The sequence below is a fragment of the Electrona antarctica genome, assembly GCF_951216825.1.
Source record: "Electrona antarctica genome assembly, chromosome: 12".
NCBI classification, from domain to species: domain Eukaryota; kingdom Metazoa; phylum Chordata; class Actinopteri; order Myctophiformes; family Myctophidae; genus Electrona; species Electrona antarctica.
The window spans coordinates 34,747,323-34,766,887 of NC_136793.1; the positions used below are offsets into that span (position 1 = coordinate 34,747,323).

The window sequence follows — 19,565 nt, forward strand, 5'->3', positions numbered from 1 at the left end:
AAACTAAATTTACTTATATTCAGAGGGGAGTTTTTTCAGTGGTTCCAGTGAGTTGTGAAATGTTCTGAGAGGGTCACATACCAAGAGTGACTTTGATACATTTGTTATTTAACTTGGGGACAAAGAGTCACTTTGATACTTTGTTATTTAACTTGGGGACAAATTAAACATTTGTGTCACATTGTGAAACCAGTTGAGAGCCACTAACACAGAGGACTTCTCTGACTTGAATACAAAGTGTTCTTGTTTCATTGCTGCAGACGGGTTCAGTGAGTGATAGTGTTCTCACCCGTCACTGCATTGGTGGTGGCGGGAAGGCTCTCGCGTTCATCTTTCACTGCTGTTACACCCATTCCATATTCTGTACCTGGTCTCAGACCTGTGGAGGAAAATAAATAATACATTATATTAGGCCTATAGGGCTGGAAATCAATGCAACATTTGAAGTCAGAAGACATTACTCGGAATGACACGTCAGGGCGGAACACAAAACCAGCCAGCTGCTTTCAGCTAATAGCTAATGTCTCTGCACTCAAATGCCTTGATTACTCAAGGCCTTTTGCCTTTGCTAATTGCGCTCTATGTTCATCCTGTCTGCTGTTGAACACCAGTGTTGGATAGGATTTGCATTCATAGATCTATACTAGCACAGTGGTTCCCAACCTTTTGTGGATCAGGGCCCTCTTGAAAATGGGTGGGCCCCTTGCATTTGTAGAGTTAATTTTAATGATAAATCAATCGATTGTGTTACGGCTTGGATCAATGAAACTAACATAGTATTTCTTTAGTTCAGATTTTTCGGTATCACAACAAAAACAAAATCTTCAAGGTTTTAAAGGGAAAAAAGCTATGACATATTTGCACATAATGTTTAAATATTAACGTTACATTATCATAAAAATCGTTTTATTTGGGGGCTCACTTGCAATACCTGCACTGCCCAACAGTGGGCCCCGGCAGACAGGTTGAGATTCGCTGATCTGTATCGTTTGGCACAGACCAGAAACGACTCTTTGCATTGATACAACAGGCTTTTTGGTGGGGTCCTCTTAGCCTAAACAATTAAAGCCATTCTTAGCCTGAACGCCTCTAATTTGTTTATTAAGTCCCCCAGAGGTCACCACACAGCGAATCCTGTAGCATGAAATTACACCTAATGCCCAGGAAACTCATTATCAATAAAATCATGAGCGTGAAGGCAATTACAGATAATAACTGTGTGAAAGAACCGCTGAGGTGTGTACCGAGCAGGGGGGGGGGGGGGGGGTCAGCCGAATGGGAAAAAACATTGTATTTGCATGGGACAGGGCTCCCAAGGACAAAGAATAGGGGCCTAAACAAAGGCACTATTGCCTTTTTTCTTTAGGGAGGGATTAATCCTACCACATGACACATGGTATGAAAAGGAAAGAAACCCACAAAAAAGAACACGTCCATCTCAATGCTTAACTTAATAATAGTAGGAGCAGCACAGAGAGGTGAAATTGATCTCTGTGTTGTTGTTTGGCTAAGATCTGGGGGGATCTGGAAAGTACTAAGTAGTTATTATTTAGTCACAAACTCTTGTTAACACTTTACACTGGTTAAATATTTATAAAAAACACACACAGACAGGCTTTACCACTGTCAACCTGACCTGCAGTATTGATACTTTTACGCAAGTAAAAAATGTGAGTACTGTGTGTGTGTGTGTGTGTGTGTGTGCGTGCGTGCGTGCGTGCGTGCGTGCGTGCGTGCGTGCGTGCGTGCGTGCGTGCGTGCGTGCGTGCGTGCGTGCGTGCGTGCGCGTGCCTTACCAGAGATCTTGGCCTGGGTGGTGTCGCTACCCCCGGGGGGGAACAGCAGCTCTCCATGGTCGCCTCCAGACAGGGGTCCATACTTGATGCGATAGTTGTCCACCTGAGCCTGGCTGTTCCTCCACTCTAATGTGATGCTCTCAGCCGTTACGTCCACCGTCTGCAGGTCCCTGGGGGCATCCAGATCTACAACACACATATAAACCCGCGCAATAGGTTAAAACCTTGTGGCTGTGATATCGCCAGCAACGAGTAGCCCACAGTAAAATCTTAATTTGTAACTCAGAGAGCATACCGATGCAATGTAACTAAAAAGGACCCTTCTTGATCCATTTGTACACTCTTAAGATAAAACTGTGTGCCTTACCTTGCACGCTGTCTTAACCCTTATCCCTAAACCAATTAGCCATATTTTACTATTTTTAAAAACATTTTAAAATAGTTCAACTAACCGGTCTACATCGACACATTGTGAGATTGGCTAGTTTTTAAAAATAGTAAAATAAGGCTAATAAGTTTAGGCATAAGGGGTAAGATATGGCCCTGACTGTACATGTGTTGCAGTGAAGCACAGTATGGAAAAAGCTAGTGTGCTCAGTCAATCATCAGTCGATAAATAAAGGCAGACAGATGCGAACACACAAACACACACAGCGGGGGACCTTCCTCCATAAACACACAGCCGTCACTAAAGTATGTGTGGCCTAGACTCTAGAGATCCCTGGTCAACACACAGACCACACCTAAAGACACCACAGCGTGTGAGTTTGCTTTTACGTCAACAATAAAGAGTTAACAACTGTGGCAAACATTTTCATGTAAGACAAATGATGCAGCTGTTATTACATGAAAATAAACCTTGTTCCCCTCCTCCCTCTAGTAATCAGATCCACACCTTCATTACCCTCTCCTCAGCTCACTCAAGCGAACCGCTGTCTGTCTGGAATGTCACGTCATCAAACAATGAATAGTTCCCCAAGGCCCTCCAAACTCATCTTCATAGCAGCCATTATTGACACAAATAGCCATTTAATGTCACTTCGTTCACAGGTGTTGACAATGAAACTTGGAGTGAACCGACAGCTGAGTGGTGCGTGTACCACATTCAATGCCTGACAGTCCCCAGTTCGATTCTCGGTCAGCCGTTCCATTTGTTGCAACACTCCGTTGACCTGATTGGAACACAACCTTAATTGGTATCCTTGATAACTGTGAATCCAATGGAGGATTCTTTTCTCAGAAATCTCCAGATCATGGAGATTCTGTGCAGTTCCTGGAAGTTAGCAGTAAACAACACTAGCAGCGCAGAACAGACTGTTTGAACTTACGCTTACCCGAGTTAACAAGGTACTGTTGGCTGAAAATATGATAACATTAGCTGTTCACACTCAAATATTTAAAAAGTGCAGTTCTGTCTGTCTGTGTATTGCATTCAAAAGGCCCTCCAGATGACTTCCTGAACTGACTGAGTGATGTGATGATGGTGTATTTTGGATTTGTGTTGTCAACTTGTCACCACCCTCTCTTACACCACTCTGCTGAGAAGGAAGTAACATTAGACATCCATTTATGTCAATATGGCTGCCATGGAAAAGGCCCAGTGATGACACTGCTGATTTTAGTTTTAACACAATGTTATGTTAAAAGGTAGTTTTAACATAACATTCTAAATACATTTTCTGTTGGCCTCACCGGTGAGGAAGGTCTCATATACAGGGATGCTGGTCAGCTCTCCACGCGTGGCCATCAGGGCCACCTGGTACTCGGTGTCGGGGCTGAGACCTCCGAGGTGATGCTGGGTGTCCGTGGAGGGCAGCTCCACCAGGTTGCGGTCGGCCGGGTCCGCGCTGGGCCCGTAGGACACCTGCACCCCGTCGACCTGTGCCACAGGCTGGAACCAGTTCACCAGAGCTGTGGTGTCAGTCACGTCCCGTACCTCCACCTGGCTGGGAGCGTCGATCACTGGAGATTTGGGAGTACATGCAGTTAGCATAGTGTAGTGTTCTGTGCACAATATAGTTTTTTTCCCCAGGATGGCTTGTGAAGACTTTAGGCGAGACAGCCGGTGTTTGGCTGAGACGGGGAAAGGAAGTAGCCGGGGGGCCAGAAACCAAAAATTTGAGAGGGACATGTGATGTCATGCCGTACTTTTTATTTGTGTTTTTTCTATTCACTTGGTCATTAAGGTCCACAGAATGAGAGGCCTGCTCTGCCGGAAATATCGCGAAAAAAGGTTATGGCCATTTTTGTATGTGTTTTTGTATACCACAAGGCAAACTTTCATCATACTTTAAGTAGCATGTGACATGTCAAACTAGGGGGTTTTCATGATTCTGAATCCATTCCAAGCATTAGTTTTGCATGAAAAACACTCCTTGGCCTAAATTCGGCCATATCCACTTGCCCAAATGTGCCCAAATGTGCTGACCTCATCACATTTGTGATGAGGTCAAGGAGTGTTTTTCATGCAAAACTAATGCTTGGAATGGATTTCAGAATCATGAAAACCCCCTAGTTTGACATGTCACATTCTACTTAACCCATTGATGCCTGATGCAACGTATACGTTGTTCTACCCTTGATGCCGGCGCGCTCATTTCAACCAAACTACACCAGGTGATGTCACTATAATTGGTTCCCCCTTCCCCTTCTCTTGTTGCAGGTCTGGTAATTAATTAAATCACCTGCTGACTCATTCTCACTCAAGTGATAAGGGCAACATTTCTAAAAATGTAATGTGCCATTTGGGGTATGATGTTATTATAGTATAAATATCTCCCAGGGTTCATTCCCTGTGGGAATGGAGCCCTTCAGGATTGGGTTTATGAATAATCTGCACGAATATATTACAATTACTTAGTCAATTGGGAACACAGTGCTACTGAGCTGAAAAATGGCAAAGCCCTCATGGATTTCGGCAGGTTATTTCAACTATTTACAGATCAAATCCCTGTGCCATGAAGGGCTCTTGTGAAATTGATTTGTCACATGCAAGCAACTTTCGAAAAGTCAACCTTCTGCACCAGGCTGATAAAAGGACAAATCTGCATTCAAGCTTAACACAGATTTTTCTTCCAAGGAAGCTGCCACTGTGTGTGTCACTCTTGGGTAGTGATACCATTCTCCTGGGAGGATGGATTTCCCCGAGTGGTGATTATATGACTGCCTGGTTGGTTACAAGGCGTCTCCCCCACTCGAGGTGGATTGGAGGGCATAGAGGATGGGAGGTGAGAGGGGGTCTTAAGGGGTCTTACTTTGCACAGTATCTCAGCATGCAAATCCTACAGCATAACGGTCTGTGTGATGGCAGACTGAGTGAGATGGAGAATGATGAATCTCGCTACCCAAAGTTTGTACTATATCGGCGTTGTTGTTTTCAGGAAATGGAAGAAATAACTTTTTGCCTTTATTGATAGCTAGGGTACAGTGATTAGACAGGAAAGGGAGAGAGAGATGGGGGAAGACATGCGGCAAAGGCCGACGGGCTCGGGACTCGAACCCGCGTCAGGCTGGATTACCGGCCTAGGTGCCTGGACCTCTCAGCCGCGGCCCAGGCAATCCAATGTAGTTTTAGTAATAAGCTTGTGTGAAATACGACGTAACCAAAATGTTTTCTAAAGCGACATGTCGAGGTACAAACTATCCGGTCGCTGCCCACACAGAGTACAAAACTTTGATGCTAAAGCAACCTAAGGTATGGCACCCCATATCTTGCAAGTCTGATCGAACCCTACAAACCCTCCCGTGCGCTCAGATCAGCCAACGCAGGGAAGCTGGAAGTACCTTCACTAAAAACTCCGGGACAACACTCCACACGTCCCAAACTCTTCTCCCTTCTGGCTACAAAACTATGGAATGCAATACCCATTGCAATCAGAACTGCAGATTCACTCCAAATCTTCCGCCGTAGCCTGAAAACCCACCTCTTCGACCTTACAGGCGTATGCAAAGGCTCAACTTATCTAACTTATATTTTATGTAGACATAGCACTATATACTATATATGTATAGTTTCATTATATAGGTATTCCACTGTTAGGTTCTTAGTTTACCTGTATGTACAATTCATGATGACTATTTTTTATGTATATGATGTATTACCATGTTTTTGTTCTGTAAATCGCTCTGGATTAAGAGCGTCTGCTAAATGCCTAAATTGTAAAGCACTGTGAGCTTATGGTACGACGAAGTAGGGCATTAATTTAAGAAAAACAGTAAATTATTATAATAATGATATTGAGATATGTTTCTGCCAGACAGCAACAATATGTGTTGCTGTCTGTTTCATGTCACTAGAACCCTTTAGTGAATGCAAATACAGTACACACAAGTCACCAACACAGTATGACGCTTAGGTTGTTCAACAGTCCCTTAGAACCTAGTAAGACAGACTGTCTCACACAATTTACAAATGCTTCCACCATACAGTCTGTTCAATGCAAGCACTGAAAATGTGCAGATTGTAAATTGGATGTCCGCCTCCCCCATACTTCGGTTTCGTCTTTGCAGTTGTGTAAATAAGTCCTACTGTAAATCACATTCGTTGAAGCATATACGCCTACGGCTTGCTGTTTAGCAGAAATGGAAATTAAATATATAAATATATAATATAATATATTTTACAGGTTATTTTTTAAATATATGACAAACAGATGACAGCTTCCTGTGCGGGGCTTTAAGGAGGTGTAGTAACAGACTCTATGTAGCATTTGAAGATTGTGGAATAGTTGTCTGGCATGAGAGACTACTTAGACCCCAACCTATAAAAGGTTGTGTTACCGGCCTCCGGCATTACAATAATTTACCATCCATTTGTGCAGAGGAAGAGGGGTTTCATAAGCGAGGGTTGTGACAGGTCGATAATGGCTTTCCCTTGCATATTTCTGTTTATTCTGGCACATTGTAGGGTACTCTCAAACCATAAATAAGCTAGGAGAGAGGTTGACCAAGCAATGGATTGGGAGCCATCTCCTAAAGTTAGTGCTGAGCAGGGCAAAATTTCCCCACTACATATTGGAATCAAATTACTCAGATTTGTTGAAACTCTCGTAGGGGCGAAAGATAACACGGTTTCCAGTTCAGGTTTCGGTCATTGTGGACTGTTCTACATAGCCTTACAGTATTTCATAAAGAAAACACATGCCTCAGCAGCTCCAAGCAAGAGCAGTTTTGTAACCTGCCCCAGAGCAACCTAAAAATAGTCTGGCTGCTGGCAGCTGGTGGCCAGTGTTGCCAGCTGAAGTATAGTTTCAACCCCTCGTTTTCCCTTTCAAAAGTATTGATCCCCAGCCTGGAGTCGTCCTAACTGTTACACACGATTAGGCTGTGACAGATAGCCGGAGGTATGATTTAGCTCATAACCGTCCAGTAGGGTTAGGAATCTATTTTTGACAATTCTATTTTTTTTATGCCACCACTGCTCAATTACAACTAAGTAATGAAAAACAAAATGAACGTATCACTCAGTGTTGACATGTTGGGATCATTTCAATAGGCAGACAGAGGGGAACTGCACAGAACGTGTGTGTGTGTGTGTGTGTGTGTGTGTGTGTGTGTGTGTGTGTGTGTGTGTGTGTGTGTGTGTGTGTGTGTGTGTGTGTGTGTGTGTGTGTGTGTGTGTGTGCGTGCGTGCGTGCGTGCGTGCGTGCGTGCGTGCGTGCGTGCGTGCGTGCGTGCGTGCGTGCGTGCGTGCGTGCGTGCGTGCGTGCGTGCGTGCGTGAGAGCGTGCGAAATGTGAAGAGAGCGATAGAGAGAGAGAGAGAGAGAGAGAGATTAGGGCAGTGAGGTTCAGATTGGATTGCACTGAGAAGTATGCAAGTCCAATGAAGCTTTGCATGGTATGATGTCTGTTTTTCACATTTAACTTCTAAGCTACCATTTTGCTGCATGTATTTTCTGGAAATCACATCCTCTCAAGCTCCAGTGGTCAGAACAATGGTCAGAATGACGTTCAAGGGGTTTTGAGGCTTATGTGCCATGAATATGCAGATTAGAGTTGAGACTGATGGACCGCTATATGAATATGCAGATTAGAGTTGAGACTGATGGACCGCTATGTTAAGCTTACGTTTTGTGAGACTTGAAACTATGAAACGGTTTATTTCTAATGCTGATTGAATTATGAAAGCTTAATTCGCTTTTCCAGAATCTGTCATTCATACCCATGGAATTATAGTTCTATGTAGTTACAATTCAGCAAATCCTACAGCATCGGCAGTGGTGTAAATTAAGTAACTACATTTACATTGAATAGCAAAAGTGCTCCTGGGAGCACAGGTCTCTGACTCTCCGTCAGGTCAGGGTAGGTTATTGTGGGCCAGGAGTGTCATTATAGAGGTGAGTGGAATATGTAGAAGGTGAGGGTTTAATGCTGATGAAGTTACTGCCAATGAGGATGAAATTCTTTATCACATGACTATAGACTTTTTGAATTACCTCTCTCTCTCTATCACTATCTATCACTTTATAGGGCCAGTTTCACAAAGGAAATTTACGACCAGGTGTAAATGAAGTGCGTATATGAGTGTGTATATTCTGTACGCTCAATCTCACGTGTCTCACAGATCTTCAAGCTAACAGCGCGTCGGTAACATAGAGTTATAAACGGAACGGTCAGTACCAGATCGGGAAGCACTGCATAGCAACTTGTAGATCAGCTTATTTTGGTTCCTTCACTCCTGGGGTTTTTATGTATGTAATATGTTTTTTAGATATTTTAGTCATGATGCCATGTTCATGACCAAAAACCTGTCGTGAAAATGTGGTCTCACTTCCTTCCTGGACTACAAAGTCACACCTCCATGCAGCCTCCCCCTCTCCACAAGGAGGGGAAGTGCACTAAAGCATTATGGGCATTGTAGGAATTCAGCAATCCAGTCAAACCCTGGTCAAATACACAGACTTCATTATTTTTCTGGCCATAGGGTGCAAATTTCAAATTGTGCTACTGTTATCTACTACAAATACTATTAACATTGAGTGACTGCAGCAGGGCCGGTTCCAGGGGGGCCTGTTTCTTCCAGCGGTGAAATGTCCCTTTAATAAAGTTACTCTCACGTGAGAAAAAAGTTAATTATACAGTTCAACATCACGACCAAATGCTATTACAACTCTGCAAGGATATTATAAAAGCGGCATGAAGCCCTTTCTACTGATGAATTACGCACGGCACCTTTGCAGAGGTAAAAATAAAATCAGATAATTTTCATCAGAGCTTTATTAATTACTGGGGTGATTGATTCCCTCCACTGTCCCACTAGCCTACATCGGATTTGGAAATCAAATGGAATAATGGACATGGACACAGATTGCATCCATAGCGGACCAGAGTTTTGCCTTTTTATTGGTTACTGAGGGTTAATCCGTCTTTTGGACTAAGTTCTAAACGTCGGAAATGTCACGTCCTGTCCCAGGACGTACCATGCCTGGTCCGCCACCCTTATGTTCTCTCCTACCTGCCCTGTTGTGTTCCCCTCCCCCACCCTACCTGAGAGACAGTTTCCTCCTGGGAACACAGCTGTGGACTATTGTGCCTATTAGTGACTATGGGATTTAAGTGGTGTGTTTGTGGGACTCTGTGTCGGATTATAGTTTGGTTCTACGCCATCATTGCGCTGCTGTTCCGCCCGGAGTTCCTGTATGTTTTATGTTTTCGTTCCTGCCCTGTGTGGCGTATCCTGTGTTCTATATTCCTAAATTAAGTAAAGTGTTTTATACAGTCATCCTTGTGTGCGCTCTCCTGCTTGGTTCCACACACACATTCCGGGTCGGCAGCGTGACAGGAAAAGCTAGATTTCATCAGCCGTTTCCTCATCAAATGGTAAGACTTATTAGGCTATTCTGTGTGTGGCGTTCATGTGATCAATATACAGTAGCCTACATTATTATAAATTAATAGCACGACTCAATGGAGCAGGATTTGTACCCAGTGACATTTATGGTGCGATAGTTCTTTTAATCATTATGTGAAACTTTGCTGAGTCTGTCAACAGCACTGAGCGACCTAATAATTCAGCTCTGAATGCCTACAAAATACAAACCGGTGGAATTTGCATCATGTCGATTATGCAGCAGCATAAGTTACAAACAATACGTTGTTGGACTTTTTTTCTTTCTTTTATATATATATATATATATATATGTGTGTGTTGACAAACAAAAATACATATACGCAAGTGTGGATCCCTGTAAGCCATGGTCGGACTTGACATGAGAATGGACGTAGTTTACGGCCAAAGTCAAGGCCCAAAAAGGAAAGATGAATTCCACACGTAACGTAGAAATGGTCGGAAATGTCGGTACGCTCAAAATATGAGCATAAATTGCTTGCTGAATCTGTCCCATTATGTTTACTGACTCGGGTAATGGGATTCTATTAAAGTCAGAAATGTTGTTATATACTCTTTGATAAATACACAAAAGACAAGGCTAATCCAGTAACGGATTACCTAGATGGGTTGTTGAAGTCCTTAAACCTGCATGTTGTCTAAAGATCAAGTCTGGATTTGCAATGAACTTGAAGAAACTCAAGACAGCATAATTGCACCTCAAGAGTCACTTTAAATATGAAAGAACTCACTGGTGACAACGTTCTTGGCGGCTGCGGGCCCTCGGTTGTTGTTCTTCACTACCTCCAGTTTGACCTCGTACTCCTGGCCCGGTCCCAGTCCAGACTGCTCAAAGGTGGTCTCTGGACGTCCTAGCGAGTTCAGAATCTCCCCATTCTCCTCTTTCTACCAATACCAAAACAAGAAAGAAACAAAAACACACCACCAGTCATTGTGCACTACAAAGGCCAGTCCTAGCAGAGTATGCATGTGTGTGGTAACGAGACGGCCAAATCATACTTAATAGCCTTCGTGGTAGTGTTTGGACTTTCACGCTGACAGGGGAGGTCGCTTGTGCTTTTATGTCCCACTAGAGCCATTTCTCAAAGGGTTATACAAGAACTCAAAAAAAAAATGAAACAATTCACAAAACAATAATCATTTCGTACCATATGGCCAGTGCCACCGAGACTGTCAACAGAGACAGAACATTTAACTTTTAATGCTTTTCAGTTGCTGTGTTTTTGCATGCTGGCTGGGCTAAGCTATTTTCCACAGGATACCCCACCAATCCACGCATATGCAGTTATGCACATTAGGCAATTATGGAGGTTGGGTGGGGGAGGTGGGGTATGCAGTGGGCCGTGTAAGGTTTCTACTAAGGGAAAATGTGGTTGATGATAGTCTGGGTATTGGCTGTAAGTGAATTCAGCTACCTCTATCGAGTGGTTGATGATAGTCTGGGTATTGGCTGTAAGGGAATTCAGCTACCTCTATCGAGTTCGAGTAAAGAAAGGAGCCATTAGCAGCCTGCAAAGGAATCATGGGATAGACTGGACTCACCGTGTTTCTGAAGATGAGGTTCCAGCCATCAAAGGGAATGTCCAGTGGGTCCCACTGCACCTCCACTGAGGTCTCCCTCACTGACTTGAACTTCAGTCCCTCTGGTTCAGGAAGATCTGAGAGGGACATTGACACAATTAGTCTGGTTGTTTTCTTTAGGGCAAAACATGTATTGATGGGGAAAACAAAAAAGTAAACACAAACTTTATCCTAACACAAACATTAAATGCCATTAACAAAGAATGGACAATTTTGAGTGTTTGTGTAAACACGAAAATTGAAGACGAAGGTGAGGACGCAAATTCTGATTGGTCGGAAAGAGATGATACATGATGATGTATGATGATAAGAGAGCCCCTCACTTCACACGGGTGTGATTTTTTTATACTATCAAGTCTATCGGCAAGAAAAAAAGACTAACAATCCAGCTTTACCAGAAGGTTAATATCTCACAGAATCAAGACAGCACCACTGCCCAGTGCCCACCACTACCCCCAAACATGCAATGTTGTTGTAATAATAAACACAGAAGCACCCAGGAGGAAGTGGACTAAGAAAGGGAGGAGCCAAACTGAGTTCCTGTTTCTACACAAAGTATGTGTTACCGAAATGGGTTCCCAGATTGCCAGAAGGTAAACATTGGCATTACATGGCCAACATTCACACAAGAGTTGTGACTTACGTGTTGCCACTCTGGCACTAACAGGAACACTCTTCTTATTGTTGAGGACGGCATAGACACTTATCAGGTACTCAATGCCAGGCTCCAGCTCCCGAATAGTGGCTAACTTCTGGTTGCCAGGCACACGCATGTCCAGCTCCAGCCCTCCGAGGGCCGTGGGTACGTAGGTGATTAGGTACTCTGTCACTGTCATCTCATTGGCCCAGGACAGGTCCACGGTCTCTGCGGTGACCTCCACTACTGTCAGGTCCTTGGGTGGTGAGACTGTTGGAGAAGGTTGGACATTAGGGGATACAGTATGTACAGTATGGAAGAGAATGTCAAACTATAAAAAAGTTAATCTTAATGAGTCATTGTATATTAAAATAACTTGATAATAATATAATGATAATATGATAATGTACAGTTATGTGTGTGTGTGGCACCTTATTTTTATCACAGGAAAAGACTGGTACTTTTGGCAAATCATCATTCTTGCTCATACGATATTCCTATATTTTGTAGTCTTCAAGTACCCAATAGTTAGAAGTGTTTGTGTGTGAAATTCTTTGGCATCAGTGAGCCCAGAAATATCATGTGGTGTAGGCAAGAAGGGAATAGCTTGGCAGTAATGGACGGGAAGGATGGTTCTCCAGCAGCCTCTGGGATCATCTCAACTAGACAGATTTCAGATCAAATGAAATATGGCACCTATAATAAAGCGCATGAGCGAGTTCCTGTTGATATTATTTGGCATTACAGATATCATTATATGAAAAATGAAAAACATGGGCATCCGTCTTAATCTTAGCGATAAAAAAGCCTTGTTACAAAGACAAAAAAAATGAAAAGCTTGATTGTGTGCGTGCGTGCGCCCGTTCGTGTGTTTAGAATTTCAACTCAACTCAGAGCAGGGCAGATTTCCAAACAGTAGTTTCCGGAATGTATTTGAACATTAGCTAAGTGATTTAGCAGGGAAGTTGTTACATAATCTCAACCAAATGATCAATTCACTGTTGAATCAAAACCCATATGTCTTCTTTTTAAATCTGCATTAGACTGCAACATTATGCATTCATTGAAATGCTGCGCAGTCAAGTAAAAAGTGCTATCAACTGAACATGCTCCAGGATTGTGTTTGCCAGTGTACAGTACAAGTGATATAATATTACATATTGCCTTCACTTTACACAGTGGAGCAGAACAAAATTAGATCTCAAATTCCTTTTAGCAACACAATTGTACTCATTCATAGAACATTGATATATAATCTGTAATCCATGCCTACTGTAATTTGTTTTTATATTTAGTTTTTTTTTTGTTATCTTTGTAATTGTTCTTCAAACAGTAAGAATAACATTTCATGATTTTTATTTATTTATTTCCAGCTAATCACATTTTACCCTCTGAGCAATCCTCTCCGATGAAGCCCTCGTCACACACACACGCTCCATTCACATCTTACCCTCTGAGCACTCCTCTCCGATGAAGCCCTCGTCACACACACACGCTCCATTCTCGCAGCGGCCCTGGTTCAGGCAGTCGCCTGGGCAGGTCAGCAGGGAGCAATCTGTTCCACTGAACCCTTCGAAGCACACGCACTTCCCGTCCACACAGTAGCCCCTCTCCAGACAGTTGTTGGGACACGTCTTCTCGCTGCAGTCTTCTCCTGCGAACCCTTTTTCACACACGCACATTCCATTCACGCAGCGCCCACGGTCCAGACAGTCATTGGGACAGGTCAGTTCTCCGCAGTCCTTGCCCGTGAAGCCGATGAAGCACACACACTTGCCGTCGACGCATTCCCCGCGTCCCATGCAGTCTTTGGGGCAGGTCTTGACGCTGCAGTCCTGTCCGGCGTAGCCCTTGTCACAGATGCATCGCCCGTTGACACATCGTCCACGGTTTAGGCAGTTGTTGAGACAGGAGAGCTCTCCGCAGTCTTCGCCCTGGTAGCCCACTTCGCACACACACTGACCATTGACACACTGGCCCCTGTCGTTGCAGTTGTCGGGGCAAGACAGGATGGAGCAGTCCTCTCCCTCGTAGCCTGGATCACAGATGCACCTTCCGTTGAAGCAGTGGCCCCTCTCACGACAGTTGCTAGGACAGATTATCTTGGAGCAGTCTTCTCCGCTGTAGCCGGCGTGGCACACGCACTGCCCGTTCACACACATGCCGCGGTTGTTGCAGTTGCTAGGGCAGGTGAGCTCACCACAGTCCTCCCCGGTGAAACCCTCCTCGCAGTAGCAGGTTCCGTTGTCACAGCGGCCTCGGTCGTAACAGTCATTAGGACAGATGAGTTCGGTGCAGTCGAAGCCGGTCCAGGGCTCGTCACAAATGCACTCATCGTCCACACACCGACCACGGCCTAGGCAGTTGTTTGGACAGTTGGTCTGGGAGCAGTCCTCGCCGATGAAGCCCTCTTCACAGAGGCAGGTCCCCTCTATGCAGTGGCCGTAATCACCACAGTTTAGCATGCACATCTCAATACCACAGTCGTCTCCGTCGAAACCCTCGAAGCAAGCGCACTTTCCATCCACGCAGCGGCCCTGGTCCTGGCAGTCGTTGGAGCACTCAGGCTCTGTGCAGTTGGGGCCCTTCCAGCCAGGCTCACACACACAGCCGCAGGTGTCAGCACTCCAGTTCCCCCGGCCATTACAGTAGGGCTTGGTGGCCACTTCACCTGAGGCAAGGAATTATGCATTATTAAAACAAACACATTATGATCGCAAATCAGTCACTTACCAACTATAGAATAAAATTATTATATTTCAACATCATCGCTAAATTAATTAATTCATAGGTAACAATAACCAGAATAGAAATATTCCAGAATCTAAATAATATTCCTTATGCCAGATGATTGCTGGCTTAAAAATAAACATAATCATGGATGCCTTTGCTCAAAATGCAGCTTACACAATGAACACCAGGAAACAGTTCATACAGTAGGTCAGTCATAGGATCGTAGGGGAGTGCAGGAACAAAACTGTTCCCATGCACCTCCAGTCTGCTATAGTGCTAACCTGTGACTTGCGCTCCGCAGCATGCTGTCCCACTGCTACACTGCTCCCTCAGGCTGGACAGCTCTGACTCCAGCATCTCCAGACGGTTCAGGATGTCCTTGATGTCGGGCAAATGGCTGTTGTCACAGGCGCAGGCCTGCTTGGGGATGTTGATACGGTGGGTGAACACGATCTGATTCTCGCCATCCATCGTGTGCTCTAGGTGCTGCTCCGTGTTCTGCATATCCGAGAAGGGGCTCTTGTGCTTCAGCGCCGCGGGGCCGGGGGCATCTGGTGCGTCCAGGTCGACGGAGCAGAGCGAGCTGGAGGGGACATTTATGTTGTAGACGTGGTTGAACACTACAGGCTCGCCTGGGTGGGGCAACGTCAGGTTTTCCTGAGTCTTGGACGGCGCCAGTGTCTCCCTGCGGTGGCGGAGGATCCGTTTGACCAGGCCAGCGGAGGAGAGCTGGAACAGCAGGGCTGCAGTCATGCAGCCTAGGAGGAGAGCTTTAATCCCCATGGTGGGACCCTGATACTGGGGGGACTATAGTGAAGCAGCAGCTGGTAGGAGAAGGGAGTCTACTGTAGATAACTAACCCTCTGTGGGATGGAGTCCTTGTCCTTGAGCCCTGCAATGAAACAAAAAAGAAAGAGTGGAATAACAATGAGAACAGCACTTCTAATAATACATGGAGTGGCGTCCGATTTGTTTGCTCTTTATTGAAATAGTTTGGTGCATTTCTCAAGGACACCTTCATACACTGTTGCACGAATCAAACCTGTGGCTCTTGGTGCACGGGCCAATCTCCCTAATCACCAAACAGACCGTTTATCCCTTTATCCCTTTATGCCAGAATAGAGAATACAGAATTGTATTCTGTACTCGATGTATGACATCAGCAAATTCAACACAAATGAGTCCATGCTGAATAAAGATCACCCATTATTACTGCAGCTGACTTCTCTGGTTTGCCCTTGCCGTTCAGAACAGTCGCACACACACCTTCACACACACACACACACACACACACACACCTTCACACACACGCCAGGGACCTCTGCTGCATTGAAATGTCATAGTATCCCACTAAAAGCAATTAACCTTCCACTGTTGCCCCAAACAAAAGACCACCTCCAATATATAACCCTGTTGCTGCCTATACCTGCCTGCCTGCAACCCATTGTATCCCCCCTCCCTCTCTCTCTCTCAGACTGGAGGAGACAGACACTCCGTGGATGACATTGGAGGCCATTCTTTTGACCATTCCTCTCAGGACCGATAGTGACAATTACGGGCGGGGTGGGGGGGTAGGGGGCTCTGTGTGTGTGTGTGTGGGGGGGGGGTGTCAGGGGGTTCTGTGTGTGTGGGGGGGTAACCTTGAAGCTATGAAGCTTATTCTTCTTGACCAGGTTTTTTTTCCTCATGACAGGCGGCTACGAACAGCAGGCAACACCTGCATGGTGTGGGGTGTGTGTATACGCACGCACACGCTTGCATTCATCCGTCTGCATGACAACGCATGCGTGCACACTTTGCACAGACAGATGCACGCACGCGCACGCACACGCACACGCACACGCACACGCACACACATCTCTCTTCCACGCCAGACCACATCCCGAGCTGACAGATTAATACTGGTGAACAGTGTGACCATCTGCAGGGGTTCCTGTGAGCACAGTGAGTCCAATAACTTCCTCCCTGCTATTCACAAACTGGCAGATCAGCATTCTCGGACCACACTTCCAGCAAGCGGTGCATAGGAGGATTTATATGTAGCTCAAGTCTCCCCCATGCACACCTGAGGTTTTCTACTTGGCCATTTTCCTGTTCCATGAGGCATGCTGTTTCCTTTTAAAGTAATGGTCTGCAGGAAAATGTGCTGAAGCCGATCTTGTGGTATGGAATCCGCTGTAAAAGTTTTATGTTTTTCTTACCCTTTGATCTTACATGAGATATGCAGGTTAGTTAAAAGCATGGCCAACAACTTGTGGAAATTACAGTTTGACGTTTGATGTTCTGTGCCATGAGGGGAGTTGATTACCTTTGTTGTGCTCCTAAAATGTGTTAAAAAATAACTAATGATTCAAGACACATAAACACTTTTTGAAAATACCTTATTTTAGAATTACACTTTTTTTGCCGAATCATAAATCAGACTGAACATGCTGGAATAATGCAGATTTAATTCTCATTAGAGGAAGCTATAGCCTTCTAAAAAGGATGCATTTCCCACACATCCATCCATTTCGTTCTTGAAATTCATTTACAATGATACCACAATTAAATCAGGAAAGCTGATTATTTTACATTGACAAATAATGTTTTTACGTGCAACAGGTTACTGCATAGCATAATGTACATTCAGGCAGCAGATGACTTTAGATGGCAGACAATTATCATGGCATAAAGATGTTCATTTTGCAAAAGTATGACAAATGCTGAAAAGCAGCACTAGTTTGCGCTACCCTATGTTATACCACAGACATGCACATGCTGAAATGACTTTTTGCGCAAGACAGGCAGCAAGTGTATGAATCAAGTTTTAACATTTAGCAACAGACTTCCTTTCCTTCAAGAAGTCTGGATGGTATGTGCTTAGCTCGCCTAACTGAGCAGCAGTTTTTCCACACCATGTCAAACATGCTGACACTAATAAGGAGTTCCCAGCCATAGTGTAGTTTGGCAGAACTGGGAGGTAATAAGTACTGTCGGAAAGCCATCATGTCAGTCTGAATAATCACAGTGAAATGCAAATCCAAAGGAACAATCTCAAAACACAGCAGCTGTGTATTTCGACCCGGACTTAAACTCTTGGATTGTGGTAAGTTTAGCCACTTATAAACGCTCTATAGTTATTAAACTAATACTTAGACCAGAGTTGGCTTTGTTGATCCGTTCGATTCCCTCTAGTCTACACCAAATGTCTTGGAAATAGCCAATATATCAACTGACAACGTATCATGTTGCAACGCACTGCAAGCTTGTAGATTGTCTATTTTCTGCATTATGTTCTCCTCAGAATATGGACGATAGGGTACATGCAAAAAAGGACAGGTAGTATCTCTGCGAGGTGGAGGCACTCTGAGATAGCAGATGCGCGCGTTTAGGAAGCCTGACAGATGAGCTGTATTTTGGAGGCACCCCCCGTTGTCCCTGATTAGACAGGCAAGGATGAACGTACTGTAACAGTACTGATGTGGCTCGCTGATGGAAGCGCTAAGTGAGTAAGTGAGTGAGTGAGTGAGTAAGTGAGTGAGTGAGTGAGTGAGTGAGTGAGTGAGTGAGTGAGTGAGTGAGAGAGAGAGAGAGAGCTACACCTCCCCATCTCACTCTCTATCCCAGTTGAGTCAGTCACACTCACGCGCACACACACACAAACACTCACGCACACGCACACGCACACACACACACACACACACACACACACACACACACACACACACACACACACACACACACACACACACACACACACACACACACACACAGTGAGTCTCTCTGCTGTGTCTGAGCATCACAAACCAGGGATTAAATCAACAAAATAGCCAGAAAATTGCTTTGAGTTTGCTGTTAGGGTTTTAGTTCTGGGCTGATGGTTGGCTTTCTCACTTTAGAAGCTGGCTTCTCTCCACATGGCCCTCAGAGGGAGGCGAACCCCTGAGAGACCAAAACAGGCTTTGTGCAGAAAATCTGTGGCTCTGGCAAAACTCATGGCATTATTCAGAAATAGACGGAGAGAAGAAACCACACACCAATTCATAAAGAGATCGTTCAGTTTCAGTACTGGCCCCCATGGCTACAAATCGGCCCTGTTTAATATGCAGAGAGATACCGATAAGAATCAAGTTTGTGCCGTTTGGATCATTTTAGGCCCTGAGAGAACCAGACACCGGCACCACCCCACCCGTTTTTGTATTTAGACTTTCTTCAGTTCCCCCCATGGCCAGAGCTCTATGCTAATGCAGCCGGTTCCTGGCACTTGTGGAGACGGACTTGACACAATTTAACTGCTGCTGCTTTTGTAATTTTGTCACTTGTTTTTTCGCTCTGTTGTTAGCTTTTCAGACGGACGTTAAGCTTGTTAGCCGCCATGTGGTCCAATGTGAGCAGAATTTAGCCAAGGGAAACCTGCTGGCACGCGGACCTAGTGTGGTCAATCTAAATTAGCCCTTGTATTGAATGAGTACTAAGGAAACACTTGAAGTTTTACACTTTACACACTGGAGAGCTGGAAATGCTTCATAGGTCCCATCGGAGTCCATTTCAAAGGTGCTTTTCGCCTTTTTTGTAAACAGCCTAACTTTATGGTATGGTATCATTGCTCTAGTCTAGTAGGCTACACAAGGAAATGGCTATGCCAAGCTGGCTGCCTCTAATCCAACCAAGAGATTTCTATACACAGCATAACAAATGGGGAAACCAGTGCAAACCAGTGGGAAGCATGGATGAAAAACATTAAGCATCATAGACTCCATTTACTACATCTGACATAAAAACTAAATCACTTCACTTCAGAATCCATCGAACTCAGATGCAATTCCCATATATGTCTCTTTACATAAGTATCCATGTCATATCCTTCTGATATTCCCATTAGTGTAATGCAAAAACCACAGTGCCTTCAGTCTAGCTCCACCATCAATAACTTTTCCCCTTACAGTAGCAACAAGCATTCTCTGGCGTGTCCCTCACTGCATACTTTGT

The 19,565-nt window shown here is 44.6% G+C and overlaps 1 protein-coding gene across 1 annotated transcript in view; it reads right to left on the reverse strand.

Moving 5' to 3' along the window:
* Window positions 1-19,565, reverse strand: part of tncb (tenascin Cb) — a 49,258-nt gene that overhangs the window by 19,712 nt on the left and 9,981 nt on the right. Inside the window, 9 exon segments of the mRNA XM_079516797.1 lie at window positions 290-379; window positions 1,797-1,982; window positions 3,489-3,758; window positions 10,375-10,528; window positions 11,186-11,301; window positions 11,868-12,131; window positions 13,250-13,306; window positions 13,309-14,532; window positions 14,876-15,486. Of these exon segments, the coding sequence (XP_079372923.1) occupies window positions 290-379; window positions 1,797-1,982; window positions 3,489-3,758; window positions 10,375-10,528; window positions 11,186-11,301; window positions 11,868-12,131; window positions 13,250-13,306; window positions 13,309-14,532; window positions 14,876-15,377 (2,863 nt within the window). The 5' untranslated portion in view covers window positions 15,378-15,486.